The 17,126-nt window shown below is 40.0% G+C and overlaps 1 protein-coding gene and 1 long non-coding RNA gene across 48 annotated transcripts in view; one reads left to right on the top strand and one right to left on the bottom strand.

Annotated features, from left to right (window-relative positions):
• Sorbs2 (sorbin and SH3 domain containing 2) overlaps positions 1-17,126 on the bottom strand; it is a 320,119-nt gene that overhangs the window by 11,974 nt on the left and 291,019 nt on the right. For 29 of the 47 annotated variants that reach the window (NM_001205219.1, XM_017312688.1, XM_017312693.1 and 26 more), the window contains 5 exons: positions 16,135-16,223; positions 14,922-14,968; positions 12,187-12,301; positions 11,972-12,100; positions 10,080-10,280 (listed from right to left, as the gene is read on the bottom strand). In NM_001205219.1, the coding sequence (NP_001192148.1) occupies positions 10,080-10,280; positions 11,972-12,100; positions 12,187-12,301; positions 14,922-14,968; positions 16,135-16,223 (581 nt within the window). Of the gene's footprint in view, positions 1-1,120; positions 1,220-4,158; positions 4,354-5,741; positions 6,525-10,079; positions 10,281-11,971; positions 12,101-12,186; positions 12,302-14,921; positions 14,969-16,131; positions 16,224-17,126 lie in introns of all 47 variants that reach the window. The other 18 variants (XR_001778428.1, NM_172752.4, XM_030243440.1 and 15 more) reach the window with 2 other exon arrangements.
• The window catches only part of Sorbs2os (sorbin and SH3 domain containing 2, opposite strand), a 95,973-nt gene that overhangs the window by 3,365 nt on the left and 75,482 nt on the right, over positions 1-17,126 (top strand). The gene's annotated exons all lie outside the window — the stretch shown is intronic.

Raw genomic sequence — 17,126 nt, 5'->3', positions numbered from 1 at the left:
TTAAGTAGTACACAAACTTATAAAATGGAAATATAGGCAAGGAAAAAAACCTCAGGGCGACTCAAAGCAAGGCATCTTACTAACCCATGGGAAATTATGAATGAGTTCTGTTAAGTTTTATAAAATTAACTTACTGTCTGTCTGTCTGTCTGTCTGTCTGTCTGTCTGTCTCTTATCGCCTCCTGTGAGTATTTGTGTTAGCTCTGGAAGGCTGTCAGTAGAGATTAATCTCTACAAACTGACACTCCCTCCTCCCCTATGGCAATACGAGTCTGCGTCAACAATGGAAGCAGATCTGACTCTGCAAAGCAAAAGGCACAGAATGCCTTACGTGTGAAACACGACTTGTACTTATGAAATAGAATGGGAACACTAAAAATTAAGCTCCAAGACCTTGAAATGCAGAGCTGTGTGGCAGGCCAGCCAAAGCTAAATCAGGGCCCATTAACTTAGATATGGTGAAAGGAACCCTGGAGTCTGCATAGATGAAAAACCCCACATTCCTTGGCTTCATTCCCCAGAACTCAGGGTGCCATTTAGAATCCGTCCAAGTTCTGCAGATGTTACAAAACTGCATAGTTGAAGGAGAAGCAACTGACCTCAAAGATAGAAGGGGATTGGGAATGCACAGATGCCCAGAGAGCAGTATCACAGGGAGCAACGTGGTGAAAAAGTAGCATGTGTCTCCTGAGCAATGGAATATTTTGAAATGGCTGACAGTTTAAAATAAATCCATAGAAACCAAAAGGCACTAAGAGTTAGCATCACCGGAAGCAGGTGAGCTTGGCATATGACTGGCCATAGCTTAGTTCTCTGTACTAAAAATAGTGACTGGAAACCAGCAATTGATTATGGAAGGAAAACAGATGTAGAAAACAATGCACGCTGTGCTCTTGTTTGAGTAGTTTAGTGTTTGAGGCGCGCCCTTTACACAAGAGGCGCGCCACAACAAGGCAGTGTACGGCCCATTCAGATCTGACTTCCTAGCTCCTCAACCACTGGTCACTTGATTTCCAGGGACTCCTCAGCCTCGCCTTACTGCACGATCACAGCAAAGTCACCTAAGGAGGAGCCAGGGTGGCCAGGATGGCTGCAGCAGGTAGGGGATGTCCGACCCTACCCTGTGGGAACCGCTGACAGGAGAGCCGCACGACCTCTTAGACATCACTGGGCTCCGAGGCGGCTTACCCAGGACAGATGTCTTGCCTTTTAAGTCAGCCTAGAAAAGCCATAAGAAGTGGGTTAGCTCTCGTCTTCATTCCGTGGCCTTTGGGAGGAACCTTCTTGGTTTCCGGTTTTCTGCACACACACAGCATGCCATGCTTAAATATTAGCTGAACAGGGGAGGGTGAACAGGCGTCTCGCAGCTTCTCTGTCTGCTCTGTACGGCTTGGCTTTCACCCTTCCGGGATCAGCAGCTTCTACGGTAGGGGGGACGCACAGTGAAGACACAGTTTGGAAAGCGAAGCTGGCAGGAGAAATGTAATTTGTGTGGCTAAGAGTATTACCTCCTTCCTAGGAGAAGGCTTCACAACTGCACAAAGCACTCTGCCATGTTTCTCTGCTTTTAACCAAATGGTGGGCAATAATAAACAAGGTGAGGCAAGAGAAACTTTGGCTGAATGCCTACCAAGCTTTATAAAAAGCGTTAGTAGTTTTAGACATAAATGTCCTAGCAATGCTCCTAAGAAGAAAATGACATTTTTGTAGGGAGGTGTGGGTAGAGTGAGAGGTAGAAAAATATAACCAAACATCGAGTATGGCCTGACCACGGCTTCTTTTGGCATTCTTTCAAAGAAAGGCCCTCACTATGGCAGTGAACAAGCAAGTCTTGACACGAATTTGCTTTTTTTTTTTTTTTTCTTTCTGTGGCAGGCAGCTGGAAATGCAGGATCTGGAATTTGACTAGAATTAAGAGAACATCAGTAAGACTAACGTTTAAGTTAAAGATTGTAGCTCTAGGTTAGGCTAAATTTCATGACCATGACAGGTTGTGGTCTCTAGTCTCTTGGGATGATACATTCTTGTCATGCATGTCCTAGAAGAGGATATTGGATGCTTGCTTATGGAAGAGGATATTGGATGCTCTCCACTATCCAGTCCTGGTTTTGTCTCCACTCAAGCACATGGTCACTGAGGGTAGACCACTGTTCCTAAGCTTCCTTGTTCCCTGCTGTGTGTGTTCATGTGACATTTTCTGAAAGAAGAAACAGCAAGTTCTGAGATTGTCCAGGTCTGATGTCTGTGGAACTACCATGATGTTGTCCCCTCTCCTACTCCCTCCCCCCTCTCTCCCTCTCCCTTTCTTCTTCCCTCCTTCTTTCATGTGAGTTAAAGAATGGTTGATATGGGTTAACAAAAATGTTAGTATAGTGAACAGTATTTCTAACTACACTGTTCTATGACTATTAAAATATTATTTTTCTTTTGTGTCAGTGCTTTCTTTCCTTGTAATTAACATGAGATCTGGGACTGAATAATTTTTTTTATATTTACAAACAGAAACGTGTTCAGTTTTCTTCTTATGAGTTTATCCTTCTTCTTATGAGTATAAAATAGACTTTACATGGTTTAGAAAACTCAATGGGGAATTAATGTTCAGCATTTGTTCCCGAACATGAGGTAAAATACAAGAGACAAAAGTTTGTTTTCCTGAAATTAGTAATTTCATATACTTATTAAAACAGTATTTTCAAATATCGTTACTGTGAATACCTCACTCTCCCTTATTATTTTTGATACATTGATCCCAAAAGATTATGAGAAATATTCTTGGCGCTCGTGATAGAGATAAAACATTTTACACTTTAGCTTTTCCCTTATTACTATAATGATGAATTCAACATCTAAGTCAGAGAAGTAAGTGACTCGGATGGTGGTTCTCAACCTGTAGGTCACAACCCCCTTGACAACCTTCTATCTCCAAAAGTTATCTATATTAAGATTCATAACTAGCAAAATTGCAGTTATGAAGTAGCAAGGAAGGTAATTTTATGATTGGAGGGCACCGCAACATGAAGAACTGTACTAAAGGGTTGCAGTATTAGGGAGGTTGAGAGCTGTTGATCTAGAGGCACTTTCTCATGTACTGATTAAGCATCCAAGCTAATGAATGTTACAGGAAGCAAAGAGTAAAATGTTCACTCTGGAAATCAAACCACAGAGAGCATGCTAAAAGGTACTTCTTAGCCTTGAGTAGACATGATCTAAGCATTGTAGCTCTTAGAAGTTCTAAATTATCATTTGCTAGCTCAGATGAAGACTCTAAGAGTGGAGAAAAATTGGTCCTTAGAGTTAGGTTATTCTTTCTTCCCAAGATCTCTTTTCATATGTAGACAGGTATGCTGTCCAATGGCGATGGGGATTTGTGGTGGGTGATCACTGCTATGGAAACATGGTTGCGTTACAGCCTTAGTTCCTTCCTGATCTACAGAGATCTAGAGAGATCTTTGTTTTACATTCAGAAGATGAAATTTGGGGATGAATTTTTATTTGAAGTCTAAGAAAAAGGATTTGGGGTCAGGCTCACTCTAGAATCAAATATTTTCTGTGATAGAGAGATTTCATGTTGGATTGTTAATATTGTTTTCTGTTTTCATCTTGAACTATCATTATTGCTTTCCAAGAGCAATCATTAATGTACAAAAAAGTAGTAATCCTAGGGAAAGACTTAAGTGCCAACTGGGCTCCTGGACTTCAAGTATCAGAGATAGATGCTCCGTAGTCAACACCAAAGATCATCCTTGGTGTATCCTATGAAAGAGTGGGGGTCTAGACAAGTAGTTCCAAGGACCACTCTGATCTTAGGCACTGTGGAAGGCATCGTGTCTACTGAGGAATGACTCAAGCTGGCAGGCACTAAACTTATGCCTTTGAATGTGATAGCTCCAATAATTGTGTTAAAACACAATCTAATGGTTACCTTGGGTTATGAGGTAAGTTTTAGTTTGTTTCCCTTCTCAATATGGGTACGGTTGCTACGCAGATTTGACTCTTGAATTGTTGGATGGAGGCCATGCTGATGATGTTAAAAGTTAGCAGTCACAATTTCCATAACTTTTTAGATGTTGTAAGGCGGCAGGAAATCCAAATGCACACCCCTCCTGAACATCACGGAGAGACATGCAGTAAGTTGGACCACACTCAAGATGCAATTACCTTTGATTTTGGTGACTGTGTCTCCTGTTGATAAGGGTATTTGGGGAGGAGAGGAGGTGAGGGGGACTGGGTCGGCTGAAAAAGCTCACAGACCAGGTCAGAGACAGAGGCCAGAGGAGAAGGAGTTGGAGGGGAAGGGAACAGACAGCTGGGGACAGGCGTAGCAGCTCGATCTCCCGAAGCAAATGAAGGTGGCTTCAATGTTGAGGAAAGACAAGGTGTGATTATGCTCATGTCCAGATGAAGGGGCCTATCACATCTAATAACTTAAAAGTTGTAAAATATCCCGGGAAAAGTGATATTTATGGATTTTTGCTTCGAAAAGCGCTTTAAATTTTGATCTCAAAATCTTAATGGAAAGGATTTGGGGAATGTAGGTGGTTGGGTTCTACTAGTCTGTCTGTGAGGGCATTTTTTTCCCCTCAACATGAAGGCAGTAAAGTACCTAAAACTCTGCAATGACATATAACTTGCTATCAAGGAAGGCTAACATAAGGTAAATAGTCACATAGCTAGGGAAGTTGGGACTTCCTGGAGCACAGAGATGCTTGCTAACCTTAGAAGGATAGATGCTATGCCTAAGATCCTGTCTGAAACAAGCGGATAGCACATCCTGTAAACAAAACCTATCCTAATGAAGGTCTAATCACACCTTCAAGATGGTAATATTGAAGGGAAAATCTGATGTTTAAGTAAGATATTTAGTTGCATCCTTGGCTTATTACAGTGAATTTTTTTATGTGTCACTAAGCTGTGGGTTTCTTTTCTCCAGTCATGTCTAGTTATTTAGGGACAGAGGAATCACAGAAGAAAATGACCTGTGTAATATCACGATTACTTAATGTGATACAAACTTTATTTTTTGATTTACTAATTTCATAATTTATAGATAATCATACTTGCTATTGGATTTAGATAATGAAGTTTATTTTTAAAGAGAGAAGAAGTTCATGGACTTACAGTTCAGGTCCTTCTCTTCCTACATTGATGGAAACTACTTGTCAAGGTCCTTTGTAGGACAAAGGTGCAGGACCCAGACTACAAGCAGCTGGGAGAACAACTCTCCCAGAAGAGTCAGACAGGGATGGGAGAACTATTTACTTTTTGACATTTTACCCTCTTTACTTTGTTGTTCTGTTCTGCAGACTCTGCCTTCACGTCGAGGGGCACTCTTGGTTCATCCTGGAATTAGACAAGCCTGTCTACCTATCTGCTTCTGCATCTCTAATGCAAGGATGACCATGTTTCCTAAAGATGTTTGGGTTGTGAGAACAGTGTCTGAGACTATGAGCTAATGATTAGCTATCATTAATAACATTAGAATATTAGAAAGGCAATAAACTTAAGTGTATAAAAGTTGGATTTATAGTGAGAAAGGGGTAATGGGAGAGTGGGGTATTCCTATCATTTTAATAAACTATATCATGCTTGCATATCCTTCCACCCCGGAATTTCCAATACTTACACTCCTCATAATGAAACCTACCAAGGCAGTGTCAGAAGTAGGTATTTAGTAATATTATTAACTCTTCTGAATAATTGTATTACTGATTAGTCCCCAGTATCTAGGCAACATTAGATACCTCGTTACTGGTTTTGGCTGCATTGATGTCTTCCTTGGGGCTCCTAGGATGTGAGGGAATGCCTAGTGAATACGTTAAACAGTCTGGGTCCTCCTCCTCCTCCTCCTCTTCCTCCTTGATGTGCAGTTGTGGTGTCACCTCTGTACTGCTGGGGTCATACCACGTGACATCTTGTTCTTGAGATCCTGGCAGCCATTTTTGGTATGCAAGCCCCTCATAGCTGTCCTCATCTTCCTCTCCAATGACAGGAAGAATTACAGGCAAGGCACCCACATTGGTGCATGCAGAGGCCACAAATTTATCACCTAGGGCTTCAAGGATCTTGGTAGGGTCTGCAAAACCTCTTTTCTTTTTATTCAAATCTACCAACTTGCTTTGAGTATCCTTTGTGTGATCCTGAAGAGACTCTGTGTTGGTTGTCTGGGTCTCGGTTGAAGTGGAACTTGAGTGGGGAGAAGGTGACAGACAGCAAGGTGATTTGACTGGTACAGAGGCTGGAGGCAGTGAGAGAGGGAGAGGAGAGGGCTCCTCCTTAACTTCAGGGATGACTTGGTTTAGAATGTTCGGTTTGGCCTGGTCAGATGGTAAGGTTAAAGCACTAAACTTCTCTAATTCAATCAAGAAGTTGTCGAGGAAAGATGACGGTGTTGGAGCCAATGGGTTCGCTGGTGGACACCAGTCTGTCAGGGATAGCCACCCTTGGGCAGTTCCCTGGATGGCTCTTTCCTCTGGGCCAGGCATAGCATTGTACATGGGAAGACAGGCATGTTCACTGGAAGCCAACTTACAAATGATCAGGAGTTATGAAGTAAAACAAAGAAGATAACAACACATGAAAATGCCATGACAGAGGTACAGTGATGAATATAATTTTAGGCTGTAACACAGACATAGATGGAAGACAGTTGGAAGATTTCTAGATGGGGAGAAGTTATTCGAAACTTAAACACATAAAATCATTTAGGCTAACTGTAAAACTTTCTGCGAGCAACAAAACACTCTTAGTTCTGGAAGATACCAGCATCAAAAGGGAAGCTAGAGTGAGCTTCACAGGCATCAGGAGGGCAGGCAATGAAACCCTAAAAGGCTTGCTATCAATCCACTTCCCTGAGACGATGCGGACTCTTGTCTATACTGCAAGTATAGCTGGGGATAGTGAATAACTCAGCTTTGTTTTATTCTCTGATTTGATTGACCGTTTTCCCTCCCCACTCCTGAGTTTTCACAGTTGCCCCATTTATGAGGCATACAGCATTTTAGACTTAGTAAAAAGGAACATATGCTTAAGGGAATAAATGCTAAAATATAGTTCTTAACCATAGAGGTCCAGGATCCGAATGAGACCAATCTCGTGTAATCACTGCTTCAAAGTTTCAAACACCTCCAAAGTAGATGTTCACACCGAAGCAGACAGATGCCTGTGCAGGGCCATCTGCTAAGTGTGATAGTTTAGAGAAGCCCAAGGAATCTAATTCATGAAGCTGTCTTGGGAAGTCAAAATATCGTGCTTTATATTTTAATATTACTGATATAGTGTGGATGTTTTAAGTAAAACAGGTGCAAATTCAAAAGACGTACTTGTAAAGAGCCTGCCTAGTAACATGTATACACTGCTCTTCCCTCACCATACGGGGAAAAGCAAATTTTACATACTGTGCATCCAAGGGCTGTGGAAGAGGCTGGCAAGGTGGCCTTTAAGTTAGTGCTTTCTAGATACTTGACTTTGGTTTGTGAAGAAAAGTCTTTCAGAAAAGGTTTCTGGAGATGCATATTCTGCTAGACTGTTTAGGATAATACTTTACACATGTAGCCCAGGGAAGCCTCGAGCTTTGCTCTGTCCAAGTGCACAGTATTTCCCACTGAACAGTTGACTTAAAGTGTCCTTTAGTAGGGTGGGGCACCAGTGGAACTTATCTACGTTTTAAAGGAAATGTGATGGAATCTCATCATGGGGTGTCACGAATGGCACCAAGTATAACACAGCTGTGTGAGCATCTTCCTCCGGGACCCAAGTCTGCCGAGCCACTGAAATGACGTCATACTGTACACATTTTGTGATGGGTTGACAGCCTCTTTGGTCCTAAGATGAAGTCTCATCTGATAGTCTATTAGTTCTCTTACTGGCTAAAGTTCAATTTTATACTTCTGGATACAAACACAGAAGTGTTAGGGTTGATCTTAGTGATTAGATTTTGGGAGTAAGTGAAATTGATAATAACTCAAGATGAATACTTTTATTTTTTTTCTCTCATGTGGACAGAAATATTATGTGCATGGGAAATCTCTAAATTTCACCATGGTCATTACAACTGTAGTATCTACTGCGATCTGCTACTGCTGACTTCACTGTTACTGTCCCCATGTCACCTTTATTCCTGTTAAAGGGCTAAAAGAGCAAAAACTTTAAAACAGACTTGATAATACTAATATTAAATGCTAATTTTGATTAAGGAGTGCCCATATCACAAAACATAGTACAAAGTTAAAGTTATTTCATATTTAAAAAAGATTACAATGGATTCTGTTTTACCAAAATAAGAAATAACATATTTGAGCCTTTCTCAAAATAGAAATACATCAAGCTATGTGATTTGAATTTGCCAAAGAATGATTCAAAAGTTATAATGTATTCATTTCTCTATTTGTAAATACCAATTAGAAAATAGAAAGCCCATCTTTTTTCTAATTTTGTATCTTTCACTATTTAAAAATACATATTCTTTTTTCCTGAAATTGACCAGCACAACACTACAGGGATTTCCTTCATTAAGCTAATGGCATAATAGGATAGATAGCCAGTTGAAATGAAACTAGAATTTCTTTTAAATTGACATAGGGTTTTTTTTTTCCAGTAAGAACAAGACAATTGGTTACTCATGAAACTTGAACAATCCTCTATTAAAATTAAAAATTTGGTATTTGTACATTCTTCTGTGTAAAATGCAGTATTATAACACAAGCCATGGATGCCATTTAAAACATATTCAGGAAAAGACAAAACACTGATTTAAAATATTAGCTTGCCATCGTTAAGTAGAGCATATGAGAGAAGTGCTTCAACGCCAAGAAAGCATTTATAGATGCATGCTTTTCTCTCCTGCATACATTTATTTAAAAGTTCAATCACTTGAGGGTCATCTGAGAGTTCTCTTAAGATAGATGGATGGTAGGCAAAATACATATGAATGGATGAAGATTCTTTTTCTATTATCAAAAGAATAATGAAGGAGGGATATCAGTCTCTAAATGTAAAATTCTGGAAACTCCATAATCAAACTGGCGCAAACTGCTCAGTTATTCAGGGGAAGAGAATTTATGGTAATTACCCATGACTAAAACCTAGTCATTAGAATTAATAAAATGCCAAACCTTAGGCCTTTTAAAGGAAAACATCTTAATTGAGATAGGTTTATAGGTTATTTACTTAAGTAGGATGGTTTAGGCTCCTGGGGACACTGTCTGAAACTAACCTTGACTTCACATTTTCACAGTGTTAATGGTCTGTTATCCTTGCCCTGAGCTCATCAATTAACATAACCTACAACCGGATACATAACTTTCATCACTGGGAGGCGTTTGACAATGTTTTAGAAATAATTTCACTGGTGCTTTACATGTTTATATTTTAAAATAATTGTAAAGGAGAAAGAAAACCCTATCTACACCCACAAGGAATCTTATAATTCAACAGAAAAGTGAAGGAAAAATTTGGGAGATAAGGGAAGTTGGATGATAGCCTTGGTCTAATGGACCAATTCAGGATGGGAAGTCCTTTCTAGATTGTATTGAGAAAGATAATCGGTCATCTTCAGCTACCAGCTTAGGTGAAATAGTGGGATTTGTGGCCCCCCAAATAATAAAAAACTGAGTATTTCTAATTATAACATTTAAACTAATAATGGAATTATAGGCCCTAAATTAAATATAATACCTTAGACTATCTATGAAGAAAATACCTTAAGCCTTTCGTAGAATATTATATACCTAGTAAATATAATGATTAGATATACTATATATGTGTGTATATATCTCTATGTGTGTGATTTATATACACAGAAATACTGAGATGTGTCAAGAAAGGTTGATGGTACTAACATTTTCTCTCTCTTTATAGACTATAACTTGAAAACAGAATTAACAAAAAGGAACTCTAAGTTTTTACACCAGCATCTACTTGAGCAAAGCTAACATATTTTCTAACCCGCAAGTCATGTACAGGAACATATGAATTTGTTTCTTTTCAGTAGGTATGATGGTCTGATATCCCCCAAGTGGCCTACTGATTATCACATTCTGAGATCCCAAGTACGGAGGTAGCAGGAGGGAATGGCTTCTTACCTTATTGGAGCTTAGGGTGTAAATTCTGTCACTGGAGTAGCTGTGGGGCAGAGGAGGGTCTGGGTAGTCCTCAGCACCTTTTGCGTTCCTCTTGACAACCTCGACATAGGACACGGGGAAGATGCCTTGTCTGTTGGTTCCTGGGATTTTACCTTCGTACCAGTTTTGGTCAACTCTTTTAAGAAGAATAATCCTGTCGCCCTGGAATGAGCATTGGGAAAAATGCATTGTAAGTAGAGACCACAATGATATATAAAAAAAATGTAACTGTGTTTGTTTTCTGATAAAGTGGTAGTTTTCTATTTGGAAAAGTTTTATACCTCAGGTTTTTGCTTGATCGGAAGAAAGTGAGCAAGGTTGCAGTGTTTATTAGAAAAGCATAGATTGTCAGCACAGATGTAAGCTAACCTTCCATTCATGACGTTACAGTCCTAAGGATGCTCGGTTGATGGGAATGGGCTTATGTCTGTTTTATGCAGGTTCAAAGTAAAACAACTTGTGGAAGTCATTTCAAAAGGCAAACAGTATGAAAGGTGCCCAATCAATGACAGGAACATCATCTGATCTCCACTAGAATCATTGTGAGGACATGCAGGAGGAAGAAACTGTCTGAAATGGGTCACAAATGCCATCTTCTGGAAGGCACAATGTTGGATGGCATGCTGTTTTCCTTCCGTACGCTGCATGTCCTGAGAGGTGACAGAGTGTGGCACCCAAGATTATCCATAGCCATGGAGAGGGCTAATGTCCCCCTGGTCTGATTAGGACAGTTTGATACCAGCATCCCTTCCAAGTGTCACTCTGCCCACTAAGCGTTTGAGTAGCATCTTTGGCTTTTGCCATAGTAGACATTTCTATGCAGGGACCCCCTTCCAGGGAAGGCTCTCTTTAACTCAAAGTGCTGCATGGTTTGTTAAATGTGCCGCCTCATCACCAGGCAGAACATATCAAAGAAAAGGGAATCTCCCTAAATTGCACCGGTTTTCTCATGTACCCAGAACAGGCAGCTGATAGGCTTTCCTGGGGTATCTCACACAATGACCATTCCTAAAGTATGACCCAGAAGACGCTACCCTGTGCAGTGCTATGTGGGTTTCTGGGTTAAGTAGTGCACAAGAAAAGTAAGAGAGAATTGCTGATGATGCAGAACTTGGGGTGGAAGGAGAGAACTAGACCGCCTCCTGCATCTCTGAGCCGCCCTCACTTTACCAACTATCCACAGGCACAGCGTATACTAGATCACCCCAATTAACACTACCATATTTTCTGTGCTGTGTGGAGACCCGGTTGCCTCAAATGTATACATGCCATTGTTTAGCAAATTCATTTAGTATCCTGACCTGTGCAAGAAAGGAAATTAAGGAATTCCTTTTGATTTTTGTTTTCAGACAAATGACTTGCATTGGATAGCTTGCTGGAGATATTTGGGTCCATCACAAGGCTTAGCAAAGAATGATCAAGGAAACAGGATTGCATAATAGCTCTTCAAAAAGGCTTCTAGAGAGGATATATTTTCATTACATTAGGACCATTCATTCCTTAATTCCAAGATAAAGTTGAGTAATGAGTAATGAGTATAAAGATATTTTGAAACGTTGTAAATAAAATTCACTCTCCTCTCAGGGTTCCACAGATGCGCTTCCTAGTATCCAGTAGAGGCACCAACTGGAGGAGACTCAGGGTCACAATTCTCAGGCTAAGCCACAGATAGACTCTCAGAACTCAGTTTCACGGAGCAGGGTCACAGGGAACAGTGACCCTGGACAGCCTTGAATCTTTTGTAGAAGCTAAAGAAGACCTGAATGTTCTAGAAAAGAAGGTAACCTAGCCCGGCTTCAGAATGGCACAGTCACCAAAAATACCCCGACCAAGAAAGAGCACAGCTAGGTTACCTTTCGCAGGGAGAGTTCCACATTTGTGTCTGCATTGAAGTTGTACTTGGCTATGGCTTCTCCAATCTCTCCGGGCTGGACTGGGGGTGGTGGTCTTGCGGGCTGCGCTTTTTCCGGGGGTGTTAGTTTCTGTAAAAGAGAACAACTGTTAGTTTTGTAAACTCATGACAACCTTTGGGACAGCATCCGCCAGGAGATAAGGAGAAAGGACATACCTCTACGTATGAGATTGGGAAAATGCCCACTCTGCCGTGGTGTTCCCCCTCATACCAGTTTTGGTCAATTTTCCTGAGGATGTAGACAGTGTCTCCTTTCTTAAATGACAGCTCCCTGGAGGAGACATGATCATGGTTACTGGACTCTTTCTGAATGAATAGCAGTTAGTGTTATGATCCATATTTTTTATTTATCTGAGAAACATCTGCTAAGCTCAGTTAGATGAGGGTTTCTTTATGAGTTTCAACAAGTTACTTAATGTGATCTCGGAAATGATTTTGAAGAACAAGTATATAGTTCACACCCTATGTAAATCATATTCTGCAGTGATATGCAATTTGAAAGAGGGGACAGATTATTGTCACCTTGCTAGTATATAGTCATATTAATGTTTATAACCTAATAATTTGGCCTGTACTGGGGGTATTTCTAAACATCACCTTCTTAAAAGTTTAGAATATACATGGGAATTATAGGCAAGTAATTTTTTTCTTCTAATATGAATATAGATTCTTTCTACTGAATATATTAAAATTCTATATTCATTTAAAATTCTGGATATATTCAGTATAAGGGAAGCTGCCTTATTCTCCAGTTTTCAAAACTCCATCTCTCATGCCAGAGCTAGAGTCCCATTTTGATAATTTGCTGTATTTTTATTGTATTTTAAAATGCAGGCTATTGTGGACCCTATGTGAAATGAGACGTCATCTCTTCTTTCTCCTATCTACAATTGAGACTTTTTTAAATTACAGTTGAGCTTGTTGAATAATAAAAATAACTTTAAATGAATACTTATTTAAAACACATATACGTGTGTGTTGTTCATATTACATACAAAAAAGCATTCACATCTAATTTAAAATGACTAAAATTGGCTTCTTCTGCAGTTTTCAAAGATGGTTGGGTTTATGAGCCTTGGAAGTTACACAATATAGAATCACATTGGAGGTGACAGATGTTCTTTTTATAGCTTTATTTCTTCTGAGAAAAGAACAAGAGGAGGATCATTAAGCTATACTAAGACAAACCTATTCATAGGATGAGTGGCTCACTTTCTTCTTGGCTTTGATGGGTGGCTGGTGAATACACTTTACAAAAGCTCATGCAGATTGTATTAGTTTAGATACACACACACACACACACACACACACACACACACGCACTCTGTGAAAATTAGGATGGTACAGGCAGGCAGTACCATGGCAACGTGGGAGAGCAAGATTCCCTGACTCTCCATCAGGGACCTCCAGAGAAGGATGGGGTCCATGAATAGGGTGAGGGGCTTGGCACATGGGACAATTTAAATGCAGTGGTCCAGTCGTATTCCTGACCCTGTCCTCTGTGATGTGTGCCATCTTCTCTTTGAAGCTTGTTTACATTTTTTGTTACTTATTTTACATTTATTTGTGTGTGTGTCTGTGTGTGTGCACGCCCGTGGGTACCCACACAACACCACGTATGGAGAGCAGAAGACATCTCATAGATATTGGCTCTTCCCTTCCATTATATAGAAAGAAAGGATCAAGTTGTCAGGCTTGATGTCAAGAGTCCCTACCCCCTGAGCCATCTCACTGGCTCTGAGTCTTGTAGATTTTTTTCATGCTTAGACTTAGTTTTCAACTTATTGTTTGAGAATTTTATACATGTATACAATGTAATGTGTTCTGATCAAATCAACCCTCACGCCTTCCATTTTAACTTTTCTCATCTTGCCTTTCTCTTTCCCTCTTAACTTCCTGTATAGCTTCTAGTATACCTGGAACACATTTTGAGCCCTAGGCACACACCCTTCCTCTGTTATATAGTCTGCTGTAGTACATACTCAGGAAAGAATTTGATGGCTTGTCACAAAGTACAAATAAAATAGATATACCTTATATAATTTTTTCACAACACCTTACAAAGTGTCAATAGCATGCCTGGACTACAGAGGAAACACAATAATTTTTTACGGTGTAGTTTGTCTCTCAAATGCTTCACCAAGGCCCTAGCTAAGCAGTGCTATGAGGTTGTGATGGGAACTTTGAGGTGAATCCATGGAAGAATTTCTGGTGATTGGGAGGGTGGCATACTTTTGATGGAGACAGTCCTCTCCTATATAGATCTCTACTGTGTGCTTCGTATTAACCTCATTCATTTACCTGCCTTGTCTTTTGGATGAAGAAGTTCCTAAAGAAACAGGAAAGCAACACAGGACTATGAAAACACCAACACACACCACAGACAGGGCAGGACTGGGTTTTTCCTAGGAATCTCTAAACGCTGAGTGCTGTAAGATGCAGCTTTCTCTGCAGGGTCCTCTGTGCGTAGGTGTTCTTGTTCATGCCACTAACTGCCCTCGATGTAGCTAGACATACAAATGCTCTCAAGTTCCCTCGCTAGGTAGGGATAACTACTCTGTATCACTTTAAAAAAAACCTCAATTCTTGACAGAAACATTTCTAGAAAAAATACGCTTCTCATCTCCCCGTGAAGCCCTTCTGCATTCATTGTGTGTCACTCATGTAACTGATGGGGTTTAAGACTTAAGACGTGGCGATTCACAGCTGAACTTGAAAATAAATTATCCTGTCCGTTAGTAATTCTAAAGGAGCTAGCTGATTAGCTGATTAGAGTGGGTTATGGAATTCAGAGTTGAGTCTTATTTGTAACACACTCATTCACACACACACACCTCATAACAATAGTGAAAATGAGGTTCAAACACATAGTGATTTTTTATTCCACTTACTTAGATGTCTGAGCTTTGAAATCATAGACAGCTTTTGCAGGCAATTTCTGAAAGGGAAGGTTAAACGTTTTGCACCAATTTAAAAAATTGTAAGATTTCACGCAAGGGCTATAAAACACATGTAATCTAAGTAATATGTGCAAGTTACCAAAAAAACAAAAACAAAAACAACAACAAAAACAACAAAACAAACAACAGAGCAGTGAGCTAAATGGGGGCATAGCTGATTTCATCATCAGGCTTCGCTTTAGAACTAAAGTAGATCAATGCCATAATACAACAAAATGCCCATGAAGTCGTCTGTCCTATGTGTGCCCTTTTTGAAAACTATAAACAGACAGTTGTAGAGGGCTAGCTGCTCTAACTTCTTTGGATTGACACTAGTCTGTCTGAGTCATAAGAAAAGAAACAAAAGACATAAAGGAAGTTATCATATTCGTCACTAAATACTGACTATCCAAGAAGTAGCCTAGTTATCAAGAGGTTAGCAAAAAATATAGGAATAGAGAGTTGAGAAATCCTTTGTCTCATCTTTTAGTCATGAAGTAATACCCATGCCTGCCCTCAAACTCTTGAGCCCATGAATTTACTTGAGGCATAACATACTATGTAGCTAGTGACATCAGTAATTCCTTCACCCCATTTTTCTTCCCTTGTGATTCTGGTGAGCATTAACACAACTTGGGCAACTTCTGACTTTATAAGGGTCCCACAGGCTATCTTAGAAGCTGTCAGTCAAAGTGCTCGTGGCTTCCAAGGCAGTTGGGAACAGGCGTTCCAGTTCTGGTTTAAGGATGATAGAGCGGGAGTCACTGCTGTATGAGAGCTTCTCAGTGCTACAAGAACTTGATTGATCAAAATCTGTATCTATTTTTAGAAGTATTCTCCAACAAAAGTACTTGTACAGATCACACCCACCCACCCACCTACCCCCACCTACCCCCACCCAACCACAAAGCAGGGCAATTAGAACTCTATGGGTTCCTGAGTACCAGGTTAAGACTCAGAAAGGGCTCACTGCCCAAAGTGCATTCCAAAGAAGAAATGAGTAGAACATAGGCCTTAGACTCAGCCTCTAAGCAGTCTGTTTACAGACTCTTGTGGCTGCCTGGTTTTGGTCTCAACTATTGACTGATTTGAGTTACATATCTGACTGGCAAGTGCTTTCACAGAAGGTCCTTTAAAAACAGTCCAATACTGTTCAACTAACCACCTCTTTTTCTGGAGTTCCCCTTCGTTCCCGTGATGCACTTCTGCCCAAGTCAGTCAGAGTAGATGAGTAACTTCTAGGGGACTCGTGATCTGTTGGAAAGGATGAGAGGAGCCAGAGTGAGATTGTGCTTCGTTGAAAGGACACTGGCTAGCCACTTGCCCTTGTGGCAATTATTTTACCCTCAAATTTGGAGACATGTTGTTGATGAGAACATGGATGTAAAACTCATAAGTAACTGTAAAGTAATGATGTAAGACACACACTCACACACACATGTTGAAAATGAAGAAATACACAAACAACAAATATTCTAATCATATATAAAATATTGACAATTAATTACACTGCAATCCTTGGTGTAGATGATTCCTAGTTACTGGGATTTTCATGCTCCAAATTTATCATGATTAATATTTCTATTATTTTTGGTTCCAATATATAATTATTACTATAAGATTCAGAAAGAATGGAAAATTTAAAAGTTACACATTTCTAGAAACAGATGTTTGTGAAATACAATCTCAGAAGTGATGATAAGAAGAAAGATAAAATATGAACATGATAGGACTATAGTCATACCCTACCCAGTGCATGCATGTGTGTGAGTGTGTGTGCGCCTGTGCGTGCATGCATGTGTGTGTGTGTAGTGTGGGTGCTTGTGTCTGTGTGCATGTGTATGTGTGTTCATGTATGTATGTGTGTATGCAAGCATGTATGTTTGTACACGTGTGTACATGTATATGTGTGCCTGTGTGAGTATGTGTATGTATGCGTGTGCACACATGTGTGCATGTACATGTGCATACATGTATGTGTGTGCATGTGTGAGTGTATGTACGCATGCATGTAAGAGTGCACAGATATGTGTATGCATGAATGTGTGTTATTACTGTTTGTAAATACTTACTGAGCCTTAAGATTCCATACCTTTTATGACTTTTCTTTGTACGTGAATGTTCAACTAATCAGAGGGTAAAATATTTATTCCAGAA

The sequence above is a fragment of the Mus musculus genome, chromosome 8, assembly GCF_000001635.26.
Source record: "Mus musculus strain C57BL/6J chromosome 8, GRCm38.p6 C57BL/6J".
Lineage (NCBI taxonomy): Eukaryota > Metazoa > Chordata > Mammalia > Rodentia > Muridae > Mus > Mus musculus.
This window is presented reverse-complemented; position numbering and strand designations above follow the sequence as displayed.